The sequence below is a fragment of the Taudactylus pleione genome, unplaced genomic scaffold (assembly GCF_031769625.1).
Source record: "Taudactylus pleione unplaced genomic scaffold, aTauple2 ptg003355l, whole genome shotgun sequence".
In the NCBI taxonomy this organism is placed as follows: domain Eukaryota; kingdom Metazoa; phylum Chordata; class Amphibia; order Anura; family Myobatrachidae; genus Taudactylus; species Taudactylus pleione.
In genome coordinates, this window is record NW_028287708.1 from 52397 (window position 1) to 71103 (window position 18707).

Here is an 18707-nt window from a genome sequence, read left to right on the forward strand (position 1 = left end):
AATACATACACTGCCTCTCCAATTCATACACTATTGAAATTTAAATGTAATTATTTTTTTGACACCAGAATTTTTTTCTCTCGCACTTTAATTAGTTTAGAGTGCAGCTGACAGGGACATGACCACACCCAGTAAGAACAGTTATATATACACTCTAAAAGTGCACAATCTTCTCTTGAAATTTGATTGACATTGCATTATAAAAGACTTGCGTTTTTTTTAAAAACAGGAAAAAGATGTTTTATTTGGGGTGCAGCTCACTCAGACACAGCACAGTATTTTTTTGGACAGCTAAGCTTAAAATCACACTGTCTCTGCTCTCATACACTAATGACAATATGTATACAGCAGTGTAGATAGATTTCCTTGTGGAAAACAATTAAAAGTGCAGCTCACTTAAAAGTTCACCCCTAACAAACGTACACAAGAGCCTGTTCACACGAGATTGCAGGTGCTAGCTAGTGTCTGACAAATAAACACACCATGACAGTAGCCTGTTTGCAGTTTGCACTGGAGTGCTGTTGCTGGCTAACAAACATATATATATAGTGACACAGATGCTTGTGGTCTCCTACACCTTTCCTACCCACTCCATCTAGTCTATTGAAGCACAACTGCAGCCCACACCCTCTCCATATACTCTACAGTACACTTCAGATTGGGACAAATTACACAACCAGCGTTTGATCTGATTTCAGCATATATAGATACAGACATTTTAATAGTGAATATAGTGATGAAAATAATTCCTAGTATAATAAAAATGTTCTAACTCCAAAGGGTCTGGAGACTCATAATGTAAATAAGCCGATAATGTTTTATTAACCTGATCTTAAATCACTTATTTTACACGTTTTCAAACACAAATACTATATTTTAGTGACTCTTTATTTTAATATTTTGAAACTTTATAGGCTAGAAATGCCTGAACCTCATATATGTTTTGTAAATGAATAAAGAACTTTACAATACATTTATTTAAATGTTGGAATGCTTCCATATACTCTTTTTTTTGCATGCAGGTACAGTATAAAGGATAGTACCCAATAGGGCATGTGATATCATGTACTAAAGGGGCCCATACAAATGTGACTGCTTGCCGCAATTCCACCATCCCCCGACGCCGTTGTCTTTGTATCAGAGAAATCCAATGTCGGATTTCCCTGATTTGACGATCCTGACCACAATATAGTGTAGGAACTTGTGTGATTCTGATCTTGAGTGATGTCATTTCTTTGTCATGTGATTTTATGAGTAAAGTCATCTAGAACAATATGTGTGTCTCCTTACTATTCAAAAAGGGATACTTACAGTCCTGTCTTCAAGCTCAATGTTTGGACGAATAAAAAGAAACTGGCACAATATAATTTTCTGATTTTCAAAGACTGTTTAAAAAAAATAATATATACAAAATAAGCCCATAGCTCCTAATTCAGAGATGTGGGGCGTCGGCACCATTTTCTGGGCATGATGAAGCCTTGGACACAGCTTCACTGGCCCCGGCAGTGTGACTTTCCCAGACATTCTGAGTAACCTGAGGGTCATTTCTGGTAAATGCATCTGAGATGTTACTTGGGGAAATGAATCACAGTAACGGTTCTGTCTATAGCAGAAAAAGGTTGTTTGGGTTATATGCAAAAGTCCCCAAGTTCTGCTTAACTGCAACCACAGGAGACGAGGTTCCCTGAATGTTGTGTCCTATATGTAAATACTGTATATAAAATATGTAAATACAGTGTGCTCTGTGTATGTGGCAAAGACTAATCAATATAAACCATATTGTAACTGACTGATAAATTGATGCCTCACCAGAGACCGGGGGCAGTTACCCGTATACCTATATGTACTGGTGCAGGTAATATGTGGTGTGTCAGCAGCAGGTCACCTGACACAGAAGCTGCGTGAACCAGCTGTAGGGGGCGGAGTAAGACAGTTACGTTGGTTACAGGGAGCCCTGAGAGGACGGTGAGGAAGGAAGGACTCGCGCAGCAGCGCTCACCGGGGTCTCTGCGGGCACCAGAGTAACATCAGGAATCGGTAGCGCTGCACATTACAACTGGCTGCTAAAGCTCCTGGCGGTGTGCCTGTGATCCGGCAGTGATGTACAGCGCTTGTGGCTGGAGGTGGAGAGTGGAAGGTGGATCCCTTCTATCTGGAGGCCGGCTTTGAGGCAGACTCTCCCTCCTACAAGGCGTGCAGGGAAGAGAGCAAGGAGCCTGGCGTCAGAGCTGATATGAAGGAGGGCGGTGATCTTATTAGCCGATCCTCATTTCGGGATAAAGGTGACGCCTGGAGAGGTCTGTAGTCACACTAGTCACAGCCCTGCATTATAGCACTACCTCCCAACTACTACACAATAACAGCGCTCACAGCAGAGACTAGCTCATCTCCCCAGGCCATAGTATCTCTGTATAAACAGGATAGTTACATCTGTTCCTAGGACACCATTAGTAGCACAAAGCAGCCAATAAATACTGTACTGAGAGGCTCGCTAAAGTCACTGAATAGTTCTCAGTCCTCAAAATACAGTGATACGCCAAGTGCAACTTTCACAGTGTCTTGTGGTGGCAGAAAAGAGATAGTAAAAACTGTTTTAAGAATAATTTCTTTGCCACAAACAGCCAGCAGTTTTGGGATTTTCGAGGCCCTCTGCAGGGACACCTAATAATAGCCACTTCCCCTGGACACACAATCAGAGAATCAGATCTGCAACGTACAGTATGTGCACCACCTCTACAGATCCAGCGTATGTGCACCACCTCTACAGATCCAGCGGGGGGAATTGTACTAGAGAAAGTATTGACTAAATTAAGTTTATAGTAGTCCTAAAGGGTTTTATGCAAAAATGCCTTTTACGTTGTTCCTGTTCCCTCCAACCTACTAGTGGTTCGGTCTAGATAAGACGTTTAGGTGGTTTAAGTTATAACTAAATGGTATTTAGTAATGTGGTAAAGTTTGGTTAAGGTAACCTGCATTGGTATTGTCAAACCAGTTTTGTGTCCTCAGGATCACATAGATCCAACAGGTGATAATTGAAGAAACCTTTGGATCTTGCCGAGTTCCAGTATAATAAACCTTGCTACATTGTTATGTGTATGTTACTTATCCAGAAATACCTTTTTGCATGTATTTATTTTATGAAATGTATTGTAACTATATCCCTAACATTACTTCAACTGTGCTAATGAGTTAATACTGTCAATAAATAGAGTCTTGTTTGACACTAATTGGCATAATTCATTGGGTGAAGAATCAAACTCCTCCTCTGCTGTGAAGATAACCCTCGTAAGAGCTAATACAGAGAGTGACCAACCATCTATTCCTTCTAGTAAGATACCTGAACCTCACTTAACAACTCTACCCTACCTGGCGGGGTGTCACATTTGTGTATGTGTATACTGTATATAGGAACCCCCCCCCAAAAAAAAAAAAAAAAAAATCCTGCATTTGCCCCTGGGATGCAGAGATTTGAAGAAGGGACCAGAAGTTGGGGACCACCCTAAGTCAAGACCCCATGGCATAATATGGGTTTAATTGGTTTTATATATAGGCTACTATATAGTTACTTTCTATGTGTGATGACACTACAGGCTAAACTTTAAATGCATTACAGCTTTTTCAGCCAGAGTTATAATGCTGATTCTGTGCTCTTTATATACAGGTCTATCACAAAGCATCACCCTCCTCCATGTCATGCTGGCTGCGGGGCTGCATTTCTCGTGGGGCCACCTTATCGCAGTGTTCTCTGCCATACACGTGGGGGTTTAGGAGACACAGAAGTGAAATATAAAACCTGGTGCGAGTGACAGTGGATCAGGGTCATATGTCTAGAAAATCAAATATAAATAAATAAATCATTCTTCTTATACACCACGGTGAAAACCCTAAGAACGTAGTGATATCCTGTAATGCGATGATGGACGCTGGCCGTAAGCTCTCTGTAACCATTTCTTAGGTCGCTTTTTTACTGTAATAGTAACAAGCGTGATTCCTGCGTTAAGAGACGTACATCGGTTCCTTACCTGCCTGGCGCACTATTGTCTGACATGCAGGATCCTAATGATTTATCATCGCTATGACTCATTATTATATTACTCCCAGTGACCCAGGAGTATAATTATATTCTGTCCCAGAGCACAAACTCATACACATAGGCACAAACAATACACATAGGCACAAACAATTGTCACGTAATTGGCGGAATGATATTACGCTGGGAATCACAATACAGCTGCAGTCTTTCAAAATAATTTAATTTATTACTTTGTCGAATTATGTGCTCTAGAAAACTTGTTCAAAAGATGTAACCTAAATAATCTCTATTGTCTAGTATTAGAAATGTGCGCTGACCCACGTGTTAAGGGTTTGGTTTTGGATCTGTATTTTTTTTTTATTTTTTTTTAAAAAGAAGCTAAAATGACATAATTTTGACCTGTTAGCAGCAATACAAAACCGGAGTTCGTTTTTTAAATCCAAGTTCCGAACCGCGGGAAGATCCGAACTGGGAGTCGGTTCTACTCAGTACAACAAAGTGATTCTGAACTCGGACTCAATTCAACTCAAGAATTCAGTTGTTGTCGGTTCTTTGAGAACTGGACCCGCACATCTCTATCTAGTATTCCCATTGTTAAGGTCACTAGACAGAAAGGCAGAGGCTGTTAAGAGGAACTTGCCAAACTAATCAAGTAAGTGTGTGGAAAAGTTATGAAGTGTTGTAGATTAATTGTTAGCCTTTGTGCCAACACATGGCACTACCATGGCTGCAGTTGCTGAAGAGCAGTTCTGCTGGTTAGCTGTCATCTTCATTGCTCCACAAACGGGCATCGATCATAATGAAACAATTGCGCTAATTTAAATTTTTGATACATTGATCATAAAGATCTGTAAATGGATGGAGATAGGTTGCCAGTGGACGGGATGCCGGCTGTTGAAACACAAGCATCAAAATCCCGACCCGAGACTACACATAGGCATCGACATCCCGACGCCAGTTTAGTTACCGATGCCGGAATCCCGACAGCCGCCACCCCAATCGTAAGTATAGCGGGGCACTTTAGCTGTTAGCTGCATGGGGGAGGGTTAGGTTTAGGCACCACGGGCGCGTTAGGGTTAGGCTTTGGGGGGGAGGCTAGGGTTAGGCACCACTGGGGGGTTAGAGTTAGGCTTTGGGGGGGAGGTTAGGGTTAGGCTTTGGGGGGGAGGTTAGGGCTAGGCTCCAATGGGGGCTTAGGGTAAGGCTTTGGGAGGAGGGTTATGGTTAGGCACAATGGGGGGGTTAGGGTTAGGCACCACTGGAGGCGGGATGAGGGTTAGGTACTAAGGAGGGATGGTCAGGTTTAGGCACCAAGGAGGGAGGGTTAGGTTTAGGCACTAGCAGTGAGGGTTAGGGTGCGGGGAGGGTTAGGCGGAGAAGGGAGGGTGGTTAGCATACTGATCCAACCCCTGTCGGAATACCGAGTGTTGGGATGCCGCTTTCTACATTTTGACAGACAGCATCCCAACTGCCGGTATTCCATACCCAACCCGTTACAGATTAGACCCAGTCTGAGGGTGGCATGTTGTTGCATTGTGTATGTTCCCCAACAATAGTACATCTCTATCTGTGCCTAAAGAGCATTATGTGCTGGAATGGGCCCAGGTTGGGCATTAGCTCACATGAGGCACATTGGTGCATTCTACGATTCCAAATACATCAAAGCTAACAACAAATGAATGAGCAACAATGAGAGGGACAAACATCACCATCTTCAGCTGTGATGGTGCCAAGTTTGTGGCATGCTATGAACGAGGTATTGCAAACCAGACAATGCAGGATTAGTTGTTGCTCATAGAGAGAGCACCAGCAAAGAAGAGGAACTCCCCATAGATACAAAATGCCAATGATAGGAAAAAGTTCCAAAAGCAAGAGTTTCTTGGTGATCCAGGCAGAAGCACCCCAAGAGCCCTTCAAGTGAGCCCCAAAACCTGTGGATCCCACAACATCAGTAAACAAAGAGAGGCATGAGTTAAACAGAGGGGAAGAGGACCAGATCAGCACCATATTAAAGTTCAAAAGAAAGGAATCTCAGATCCGAAGATCCCCATGAATTTCACTGGAAAGCCAAATGAAATGGTGTGACCAACAAACAGTAGCCGTAGCAGGCTCAAGTTTGAACAAAATATAGTGATCGTGGGGATCACGCAATATGAAATATTGGACAGAACCAGTAAGGACTTCCCTTGCTTCAAAGTGACCTACCCTTCAGCTAGTGCCAATAGAATGGGGTCGCACAGCTTCCTAACCTTATCCACCAGAAGCCTGCAACAGCACTAGATGGTAACGATCTTAGGGCTCAAGTCAGACCCACTCGCTTGATGCGTATGCAAATCCGGCTAACCAACAGCAAGGCAGGCGATCGCACGACAATGCATAAGCATGCCCACTATGTCTTGGCGTGCGATTGCTCTGTGTATGTAAGTGCCCACCAGCCTGTCTTAAGATGCCCACTTGCGCACATCATCTCCAGAATGTGTATGCAACCATTGGTACCATCGGAAGCAAATGCAGCGCTTGTGGTTGACCTTACCCTACCACAAGCACTGCAAGCACTTCAGTGTAAAATTCAGCCAGGTGACGTGTACTGTGACTCCTTGTCTTAATTATGAATGCCTCTGAAATGGCGCTAAGATGCTCAGACATGTCTGCGTTCGCACCTCCACTCCCCCGTTTTCATAGACCAACCCCTGTCACAACCCACGAATGGCTTCTGTCACTCACTCGGCTGAGCAGTCTATGCGCAGCGAGTTTACACTTCCCGATCGCTCAGACTGGTTCACGCATGCGCACTGCAAATATCGTCGGTCTGCGTGCGACCGCTTCTTAGCGAGTGGGTCTGAATCGGGCCCTTAATCCTAAGGTAAGAGAGAGACATGCAGGCCCTGCACACTTGTTCAACATTATGGGAACCCCAAACTCAGAAAACAAGGTTCACAACTACAAAAGGACCTTCTAAACCAGAAAAAAGCAACATGTGAAAGGATGATTATATACGCACCTTACCTAAGAGTGCACCTACCCCAAAAGATCTCACAATACTGACAAGCTGGAATGGCATCAATTACTGACCGACCTAAAGAGTATGACATGTGCTGGATAAAGCAACACTTTACCGATCACTCTCTGGGGACTACCCTGACTCAAGTTAAGACTAGCTCCAGAACAGGAGGCTTGGCAAAAGGCCCAACCATGCTCCCCAGTTGATCCTCCTTTATGATGTTGTCCATAACTACATGTTGCAATTCCTTGGCTGACCAAAGGTTCATCGGGAAACCATAAATGACCTCACTTTAAATCGATAGGAGAAACTGTGCTGTGCTAAAACTCTGCCCCTCAACATCTTAGGTGCCATTCCAACCATTTTGTTAAGGCACCAAAAACAGACACAAGATGGGGCCTTTCTTAGGACCACCTAAACACCAGGCCAGCTGGATGAGCTACGGATTCTTGGAGGCAATTCTTAATGGGATAGGACACACTGCAGCACAAGCTGTTGTGACAAAAGTGACACAGGGCACCTGCAGGACATTGGGGATTATCAAACAAAAAGCAATGACCTCTAGAAATGCTGTGTGGGAAGAAGACTGAGCAGGCATAGTTACCCATCATGGGAGCAACGGGTTAGAAGATGCCAAAGTGGGCTGAGTGATATCGAGCCATACCTCACCATCCTTACATCTTAGGTCCATAACCGCTACTCCCTCTTACTTGCAATGAAACTTCTTGATGTAGTGCCTCCATTCTGAACCATATGCAGACAAAAAGTGATCATGAATCAAATGCAGAGAGCAGATAATATTCATGGCCTCTACATGCTGTGTCTCCAGGTAGCACATGGCGAACATATAAAAGCCATGAAGCCAATTGACGTATGACTTATGAGTATCCTCCCGGACATCCTCTTTCCTCTTAGCAGCTACTGTACTAAGGCCTTACCCTCAGGGAATGCAATCCCACATCCAAACGTGAAGTCCCCACAGCACCGCTGTGTTTGCGCAGTGGTAGACTACTGAGAACTCGTAAATCTCAAAGCGTGTGAGTGCTTACCTGCAGTGACCACCTCCACACTTGTCCGCCTAGAACCAGCAACCAATTCATAGCCTGCAAACCCGGTTGCCCCAGCACAATAGAAGAGACAGACAAAATAGAGTCAGGAATGGTCCTCAAAAGAGGCTTCTGGACACAGAAGAATTAGAAGAGAAGGGGCCACAGCAGGAAGAAGTGTAGAGCAGAGAAGGAAAGGAAAAAGGCCACATGCCTGCTCCAACTGCGAGACCCGAGGGTTTAGTTACACCCATATATCACCGATGTTAATGCAGCAGAATCCGCATTAATGGCACCACCAGCCCGAGACACCAAAAATAGGGTAAGCGTACCCACCACCCAAACCAGCATCCCCGCGATGGTACTGAGATCACCTGCCATAGCCCCAGAACCAGAAACAGCCAGTGAGACACTAGAGTATATGGCTGCCAGCTCAAAATGCTTGTGCAGAGAAGAGAACAACCTGGACCCACACGTGGCGGATGCCGCAGAGCGGTAGGTCTTGCAGCGCTTACATGATCACCAAGGGGGAAAGGACTGGGGACATCTTTATCCACAGCTCTTGGAGCCCCACAATCATCAGCATCTCTGCTGCTCACCATGGTCCAGCAGATGATACAGTTTGACTGCACCCCCTCTGTACCACAGGCTAAAGGGACCCAGTGGCCACGAGCCTTCCAATGGCCTTTACAGAAGCGACCACTCCATGATGATAACACCATGTAAGATACAGCTGTAACCTCAACGGCATCGCAATGAGACCAGGACCACCCTACAGGGTTGCCCACAAGGACACCTAGCGAGCAGCCCACCTAACATGCCATGCAACAGCTTCTGATATTTAAGCCACGATGGAGGCCGAGGCCAATGCTACAGGCCTCACTGGCAATCAATAATACGTATGGCATAAACTTAGTGATCTAATAGCTTCTTCAAAGTCTGGGTCCTGGAACACATATCAAAATAGGCTATTAAAGGAACACTTCATTTACAAAGGAGATACAATGCCTAGTTACAGAAATTATATAAATAAGTAATGTTAAAGACAATCGAGTTTTGCAATTTCAAAATAAACAGGAAAAACGTATACAGAATTAAACTCAGCAAAATGAACTTGTACCTTTTATCAGCTTCCCTCATAGTGATGTCATCCTAGACCCTGATGACTGGCTTGTCAGTTAATTATTATTATTATTATTCTTTAATTTTATGGCACCACAAGGGGAACCTTACAAATGAGAAAAACAAGAAAACAATTACCTACAGTACAAAACAATGCAGGACAAGGACATGGTTTATAAACACTACTGTATGGCAGTAGGGCGGCAGTAGCCAAGGGTAAGTGCATGTAATAGTATATGTAAGGGAAATGAGATGCACATGAGGGAAGAATGCCCTGCTTGTGAGAGCTTACATTCTAAAGGGGAGGGGCAGACAAGCTGGGGTGACACAGATGGGTAGGCATTGAGAAAGGAGCAGTGGGATAGGATGACAGCTGGATGGCTTTGATGAAAAAGTGGGTTTTAAGAGCTCATTTGAAGTTTAGCAGAGAAGTGGAGAGTCTGATAGGGAGTAGGAGAGAATTCTAGTGTAGTGAGCAGCACAGGCAAGATCTTGGAGGCAGAAGTGGGAGGTAGTAATCAGTTGGCAGGAGAAGCTGCATTTGTGGAGTGAAGTTTGCGAGCGAGAGTGTGAAGGGAGATGAGGTCAGGGATGTAAATGGGAGAGAATTGGGTCAGGGGTTTGTAAAGTTTGAAATGGGCTCTGAAGGGGAAGGGGAGCCAGTGGAGGGCTTGTAGGAGAGGGGAGGCAGATGTAGAACATTTAGAGAGGAAGGTGAGCCAAGCAGCAGCATTGAGAACAGACTGGAGTGGAGAGAGATGGGAGTCAGGGAAGCCAGATAGGAGAAAGTTACAGTAGTCCAATCTCAAGATGACCAGTTAGGGTATAAGGTTCTTAGTTGACCCTAGGATGAGAGAGGTTCTTTTCCTATAAATATTTCTGAGATGGAAATGGCAGGACTGTGACAGGTACTGATTGTGTGGTTTAAAGGAGAGGGAGGAGTCAGGATAACTCCAAGACAGCGCACTTGTGGGCTAGAGGAGATGGTTGTGTTGCTAATAGATAATGAAATTGTGGGAGCTGAGGTTATGCGTGATGGTGGGAAAATGATCAGCTCAGTCTTAGACATAGACATGTGAAGTTTAATGATGGGACATCCTGGAAAAGATAGCAGAGAGACAGTTGGAGATATGAGTGAGGAGAGAGGGGGAGAGGTCTGGGAATGAGAGGCAGATCTAAGTGTCATCATGATATTGGAGGCCAAAAGAGCTGATGAGCTCACCTAGAGAGAATGTATAGATGGAGAATAGGAGAGCTCCCAGAATAGAACCTTGGTGTTACAAGCCGCCATCGTGGCTCTCCTCCATCGCAGATTGTGGTCATTAAGGGACTGGGATGCTGTGTCACGCAAGCTGCATTATCTTGTGGTCCCAGTGGTTGCTAGGCTACCAGGACCCTTTGCAGTCACAGTGCCTTCTGGTCCTGGCTTTGTTACTGCTACGTGCAGCCCAGCAGCTGCAATTCATATGTTTACTTAAAGTCCTGATTGGCTTTCAGTGCTGTTAAAACGCAGTCAGTTCCACACTTCTTGTTGGAGTCGTGTCATTCGGCCCCTGTTCTTGGTTACTGTTCCTGATCTCTTAGCTGTCTTCCTGAAGGATTTCCTCAGCTACTTGTTTCACTACCATGCATTATCCCTGCTGATCTATACTCCTCAGTATACTGCTGTGTGAAATGTGTATTCATTATTTGCTGAGCAATCCACCGGACCCTTGCTAGAGTCACTGTTTTAATACCACTGCTTTTCTATATTGGGTTGCTGTGCTATGCTGCTGCTGCAATAATAATGACTGTCGTTAACCATTGCTACTGCATTAAGAACTGTGGTGCAGATCTGAGGGCCTGATTCAGCATGGATCGCTATTGTGGTCGTGGCTGCGATTACACACTCATATCTGCTGCGAAAATATGCTAATGGTTGCTATCACAATGCCGTCTCACAGCCAGCATAGAGACGCCCACTACCTCCCACTACCGTTATCTCATATCCGTATTGCCTTGCAGTCCTGAGTATATATCGGGAACATCGAGTAACATCGGACTCTCACGCACAATTACAACAGGTCTGACCTTACTAACCTCGTTGCACACCGTGAGTACTCAAGCTGCATATGCCGTCGCAGTGGCTAATCTATGCACGCCAGCATAACGGTGTTCAAATGGACAGCCACGCTTGAGTTTCTCCAACCACTCCCCTGTCACCACCCTCAAATGCTGACCTTTTGTCACTCACTCTGCGATGGCTTTGTATCTCTGTGAGTGATCGCAGAGCAATCGCAATGCTAACTCACGCTCGTGCACTACGATGCATACGCATGCGCAGTACACAACTGTGCTGCACTTCAAGAATTGCATTGCTTTACATGATGTCCATATCCTCTGCCTGTTATACCCTTGCTACTACCTTTTCCAGTGTACTGGACAAACCAAGTGGTTGTTGTCAGTTGTCAGTCATTGTCAGTACTTCAGTTAACTGTGTCCTTGCCATATTACTGTTGCTTATACACTACTACAGTTATTACCTAGTGATCTCCTGTCTGTTGCATAAGCCCCTACTGTTTGGAGGTACAAGACCTGGCGGCCGCCTAAGTACCGGTGTGTGCATCTAACACTAAGGGAATAGTGGGTGGTTGCTATAGGCACAAGACCCTCCATAGATGGACTCTAGGGGTCTTATGTAATAGTGCATGAGTTTCATAAACACTTGGGGAACACCTACTGTTAGTGGAAGTGGGGGGAAGTGGAGTCATGAGAGGAGACAGAGAAAGAGATAGGAGGACAACCAAGAGAGGGCAGTATCATGCAGACCAAGGGAGTGAAGGATTTGCAGGAGGAGATGGTGATCCACAGTGTCAAAATCAGCAGATAGGTTAAGAAGAATGAACAAAAAGTAGTGGCCCTTGAATTTGTGTCCATTATAGGGCCTCCCAGCAAAATTTAACCTAAGTACAAATAACTGTACAAAATGTAACTTGTGTAGTAACCACATGAAATATGGTATATTCACATTAATATATGTTATTTAAGCTATAAAATGATTGTAAAGAAGACAGTTCTTGGATGTGTGATTGGTTAGATACTATTTATCTCTAAAACCATATGTCATAGGGACTCTCAAATTACACCAGACTGTAGGTATATTTCTGTTATTTTTTTTAAAACCCTAGATGTGGTAGAAATATCAATTTAGTGAAAAACAGATAGAATAAGTTGATGCATAAGATTCCTGCTTATGTTCAGTCACACCTTTTGGTCAGATGTTTCAACACCTCAGCTGTTTTTGGTGCCAGCTGAGCATCTTCAAATACTCTATATGCAGACATAGACAAAGGACTTATGTTTACTATTCTTCTCTCCAAGTAATTGCTTTTCTTGCTCACAGGGAACCATTATTGGATGTACATACTAATAAATCAACACAATCCCCCGTCGCAAGATTTCTGAATGTGATTTAATTCCTATTGATCTGTGTGGAAATAATTATAACAGAACATCAAAAGAACATAACTCGCAACATGCCCTTTTATCTATAAAGTCTACAATAATAATAATAATAATAATAATAATAATAATAATAATAATAATAAGGCTTTAATTCTTTGCAGACAGATTGAAGCTATGTTTAAAAGAGGAAGGGGCTGGTCTGCAGCCTCCGTGTGGGCCCCCTACTCTCCATCACTGGTAGCCTCTGGTTTTGTGTCAGAATCTACTGTGCATGCACAGGATACCGGCAACATGGCACCCACACTTTATTCCAGTGGACGTTACTACTATGCATACACAAATCTCTGGAAAAATGGTGAACATGATGAACATTTTGTCTAATTTAATGAGACTTTTGAAAAACTTCCATAATGATCTTTTTCACCTCTTGGTTCCTCAAACTGTATATAAGTGGATTCAACATGGGAATCACCACCGAGTAGAAGACAGAGACCACTTTGTCTCGTTGATCAAAGACACTGGCAGATGGGCGCAGGTAGATGAAGAAAACTGTCCCGTAGAAGATGGAGACACACATGAGATGTGAGGAACATGTACTGAATGCTTTCTGCCGGCCCTCACTGGATTTCATCCGTAAAATGGAAGAGACAATTAGAGAGTATGAGACCAGGACTGTCACCATAGAGCCAATACCACAAGAACATGTAAAGAAAACAGTTACCATGTCGCATGGAAGAGTTCTAGAGCAGGACAATGAGAGCAGAGGAGGAATGTCACAGTAGAAGTGGTTTATAATGTTTGATCCACAGTACTGAAGGCTGAATACACAGCTGGTCTGCACTGATGACTGCAAGAAGCCAATAGATAAAGAAAGGAGAACCAGATGTAAACATTTTTTATTGGTCATTATGGAGACATAATAGAGAGGATGGCAGATAGCGATATATCGGTCATACGACATGCTCGAGAGCAGGATAGCCTCTGTGACTGCTAAGCCAGCAAAGAGGAAGAGTTGTAGAGCACAACCAGCGAATGTGATGGACTTTATCTTAGTCAATAAGTCAAAAAGCATTTTAGGTGTGATCACTGAGGAGTAGCTGAGGTCAACCAGGGAGAGGTAACTCAGGAGATAGTACATTGGAGTGTGGAGGGTGGAGGTCCTTTGGACAACACCTATCATGCCAACATTGGCAACTATGGTCACCAAGTAAACAAGCAAGAAGAATAGGAATAGGAAGGGGACAAGTTTTTCATAGTAAGTTAGACCCGAAAACACAAAGACTGTCACTTGTGTCTTGTTTATGATGCTCATTGTTTATCCTGTGGTGGTGAAAAAATATAAATATCAATTTAACAAGTAAATAATCCATGAATCATGCAACATAGAACATAAAGCTAGGAAATATGCCATAGGTAACTAAGTACAATACAAATGTTCATGCAATTTATATAAAACCCTCTGATATGGCTGAGGAGTGCCCCCAAATTAAGCAGCACATGGAATAATGTATCACTGACATTACTCTTTGCCTGATTAGACATCTTACAATCTAAACCCAATTAGCTACAGAATTTTGTTGGACTGAGGGAGGAAACCTACATATATAAAGGGAGAACATACCACTGACATACCAATAATATCCCAGTTATTACCGTGACACACAGAGTAATAGTATACTATAAAGTGATAAGTGTTTGTGATCCACTCTACACCAGACAGCTGGTAACCTACGTGATATTCACCAATCACAAAAAGTATATACTGTATGCACAAAGAGTAAAAGGTTAGAAGCACTCTAGTTGAGGTACATGATGTATATATCTCCAGTAATTGTAAGAATAAATATAGGAAGAGTCTCGATAGTTCAATGTAAAAATAGTCACTTTTTTCATCGTTAAGATTGTTGTAAACAAGTTCAAATCTTGATCCTTCTGTATGGTCTCAAATAACCTGGTCACTCCACTTGGTCTCCAAACTATTCCCCCTCAACGTCAATGGTTCATACAAGACAAAAGTGGGGAATACGCATATAGAGTAAAACCATAGACATTTATTTAAATCATAACATGCATAAGAAATGGTCGCGTACCATCAGGGACCTTTTATGAAAGGCACAATTTACAGCATATAGGGGTTATCTGCTCCCCCTATTAGAGCTATACCTTACCACAGTTAGGTTTCTGGATGGCAGCACCACAGGATACAGCACCTGTCTATGGTTTTACACTATATGCGTATTCCCCACTTTTGTCTTGTATGAACCATTGACGTTGAGGGGGAATAGTGTGGAGACCAAGTGGAGTGACCAGGTTATTTGAGACCATACAGAAGGATCAAGATTTGAACTTGTTTACAACAACCTTAACGACGAAAAAGTGACTATTTTTACATTGAACTATTGAGGCTTTTCCTATATTTATTCTTACAATTATTGGAGATATATACATCATGTACCTCAACCATAGTTCTTCTAACCTTTTACTCTTAGGGTTATAGTATGTGCTCAGAGGTGGCATCAGTGTAGTCAGTCTAAAGGGCTGCTGGTGTGGAAACCCCTTTGGCAGGAGACACCTGTGTAAATAAAACATTTCAGCCATTGTATAAAACAACTCAAATACTTTACTTCCACAGTGTGAGGAAGGAGAAAAGATCTGCAGGCTACCGACAAAGTCATAATCACTCCCAGGATCCATAATTCCAACTCAGGCAGCTTTTTACGGTATCCAGTCAGAATGTGGATATTGATTTTATGTCGACATGTAACATGTTGACATACAGAAATGTCGACATGTTCATTTAGGGTTAGGCTAAAATAGTTAAAATGCTACAGTGCGTCGTCATTTTCACCGCCGAAATGCACAAAGTTGACATAATGAACTTGTTGACATTTTGACTATGTAGACATTTCTGTATGTCAACATGTTACATGTCAACATAACGTCAATGTCAACATTTAGAACATGTCAACATTCTGGTGTCAAGATTCAGAATGTTGACATACCATACCAGACCTGCTTATTAAGGCTTTGCCGGCAGTACGTAATGAGTACTGGCCGTCCATGATGGTTAGAGATGGTGGAAGAGTGATGTGGAGTTACCGTTCCCCTTCTCTCTGGTATTACCCATGTTTTACTGCACCACTAGGATTACATCAGCTTTACCGGTGCTAAGTTATATCTATTTACCCCCAATGTAACTCTCTGCGCCATGTTCCCCACCCATCTCATACTGCAGTAATTCTCCATAGTTTACGCCCTCCCTGCATCCCATCTATATAAAAAATACATAAAAAAAGAATGAATCTAAATATAAATGTTTGTAATATGTAGATTATATTTAACACTGGTTAACAAAAATTTTGGACCTCATTCTGAGTCGGTCGTTGCGGCCGCACGGTCGTACGCAGACAATGTTCGCTAAACTGCGCATGCGTAAAGTTCGCAATGCGCGTGTGCAAACTAGCTGTTACGATCAGAAATTTCTCTCTCCTTGCACACAGCCAGGTCGTTAGTTTGAGTGACAGAATGAGGCGTTTGTGGGTGGTAACAGGGGAAGGTGCTTGAAAACGGGGGAGTGGAGATCCGAACGCAGGCGTGCCTAATTATGCGAACGGCGTTTAATGGGAGTGCATAATTAACAAAGTAGTGTCATGGCACACGTGACATGGTGGTTATTGCACTGACTAGATCGTAGTGCTTAAGAGAGGGTATGGTCAGCCTTAAGCTCTGCGATCAGCTCCGATGGGTCCCGATGGTCGCGATTAATCCTTATATCCCAGGAGATGACGTGTGTTGTGATCGAAAAGGGGGCGTGATTTAGTCTTACGACTGCTTCTTACCCTGGGTCGTTCAGCTAACGATCTCATCTTAGCGACGCAACTTGCGATCGCTTCATTTGCATATCCGGCCCCTTTCCCCTACGACCGTGCGGCCGCATCGACCGACTCTGAATGAGGTCCTTTGTCCCATGCAAAATAATACCTTAATTCTAATATACTTTTTCACGCTGAATTCAAACATGATTTCCGAATTTTTCTATCACCCATAGTTTTTTTTTTTGTTACAGTAAAAGCTCTTTATAGCATTTGGAACCAAAATAGTAGCAAACATAACTATTTTCATCGTTTGTTCAATGGATTATAATTGATGAAATTTATAACTATTGATTATAATCGAAGAGGAGTATAAGTAAATGCAAGAACTGGAAATTAGTAATAAAGTGTGGGCAAAAATTACTGTCACTGACTCCAGTGCAGAAAAAGGTCATCAATACTCCCCGTGGTGATCTGGGGGTAAATGTACTAAAGTTCGATTTTGGATGAATTTTAATGAATCTCTTAAATCTCCTGAAATCAAATTGAAATTGAACAGCAAAATCTCTTAGCAAATCTCAAATTTACTAAGATTCTATTTTGCATTCGATTTTCAAATTGAATTTGATCTTGTTTCATGTTAAGAAGGGATTTGATGTATGATTTTGCATGTTCATGTACAAATCAAACCTCAAATGCCCAAATGAATAGAAGTGCTTCATGTTTTAATTTTTAGCATGAGCAGGTCTCATTGACACAGATTCATGCATACATACATCAGTGAGATGCTTGCATGTATCTTAGTGTAAAACGCTTGTTAAGTGTTCATTTAAAAAAAAAAATGACATGGGGTCCCCCCCTAGAAGCACAACCAGCCCGGACTTTTCATAGCCAGTCTCGGTTGTGTAAATACAGGGGAAAAATTGTGTAGGGTTCCCCTGTACTTAGAGCAACCAGCACCAGGCTCTGAGCTGGTCCTGGTTCTGGAAATACAGGGGAAAAAATGCATAGGGTTCCCGTGTAATTTCCATAACCAGCCCCGGACCCTTTCTAGTGTGTGTGTGTGTGTGTGTGTGTGTGGGGGGGGGGTAATGCAACAGCCAGGGAAACCCTATCACTGGGTTCCCTGGATGAAACATTACCCCTGACCGCTAGTCAGCCAGGCTGGGAGATTCCTGGGGAGTGGGAGACCCCCTGATAAAGGAGTCTCCCTCTCCTGGGCACCCCAGGCCTAGGTTTGTAGCCTGGTTGATAGTGTAAAATGTGTGTAAAAGTAGAAGTGTAAACATTGTCTTTACCAGTAGAGCTGCAGGTCCCAGCAAGCCTCTCCCGCATGTTGGTACTTGGAGAACCGCAAGTACCAGCATGCAGGGCATTAAGGGCCTGCTGGTACCTGTAGCTCATCTGTAAATAAATGTTAAAATAAAGACAAGACACACACACTGTGACAGTTCATTGGCTGAGAGAGGTCAGCCTGCGCCTCTCTCAGCCAATGAATGGCTCACACCATTGAAGTCAATGGTGAGAGCCACAGGCTAACCTTTAGTAACCTTGCGGTTTTCACCATTGACTTCAATAGTGGGAGCTGTTCATTGCCTGAGAGAGGTGGAGGCTGACCTCTCTCAGCCAATGAATGCTCAGCCACGGCACTGCTAAGAGAAATGCTGCGTCAGAGCCCGTCATTCAGGAGGTACCATCCTTCAAGTGTGGTACTGAGTTTGTGGGTCAGTATTTACATTTTTTTTATTTTCAGAAGACAGAGGATGTCTTCTAAGGAGAAGAGAACTGGTCCAGGTATTGTAGGTGAGTATGTGTGAGTGTGTATATGTATGTATTAAAACTATACTGTCACGGTGTGTCTTGTCTTTATTTTAACATTTCTTTACAGGTGAACTACAGGTACCAGTGGGCCCTTAATGCCCTGCATGCTGATACTTGTGGTTCTCCAGTGATAGGGTTTTCCCTGGCTGTGGCATTACCCCCCACTAGAAAGGGTCCAGTGCTGGTTATGGAAATTACAGGGGAATCCTACGTATTTTTCCCCTGTATTTTCAGAATCAGGACCAGCTCAGAGCCTGGCGCTGGTTGCGCTAAATACATCATATGTAGTATTTAAAATTAACACTTAATTAACACTTAACAAGAATTTTACACTAAGATACATGCATGCATCTCACTGATGTATGCATGTATCTATGTCAAATACAACTGCTCATGCTAAAATCTAAAGCATGAAGCACTTCTATTCA

The 18707-nt window shown here is 43.2% G+C and overlaps 1 protein-coding gene across 1 annotated transcript; it reads right to left on the reverse strand.

Moving 5' to 3' along the window:
- Positions 1 to 13028: 13028 nt before the first annotated feature.
- On the reverse strand, positions 13029 to 13958 carry LOC148430735 (olfactory receptor 5G9-like). Its single transcript, XM_088466506.1, has one exon. The coding sequence runs from the start codon at positions 13956 to 13958 to the stop codon at positions 13029 to 13031; it is 930 nt and encodes a 309-aa protein (XP_088322632.1).
- Between the last annotated feature and the right edge of the window lie 4749 nt (positions 13959 to 18707).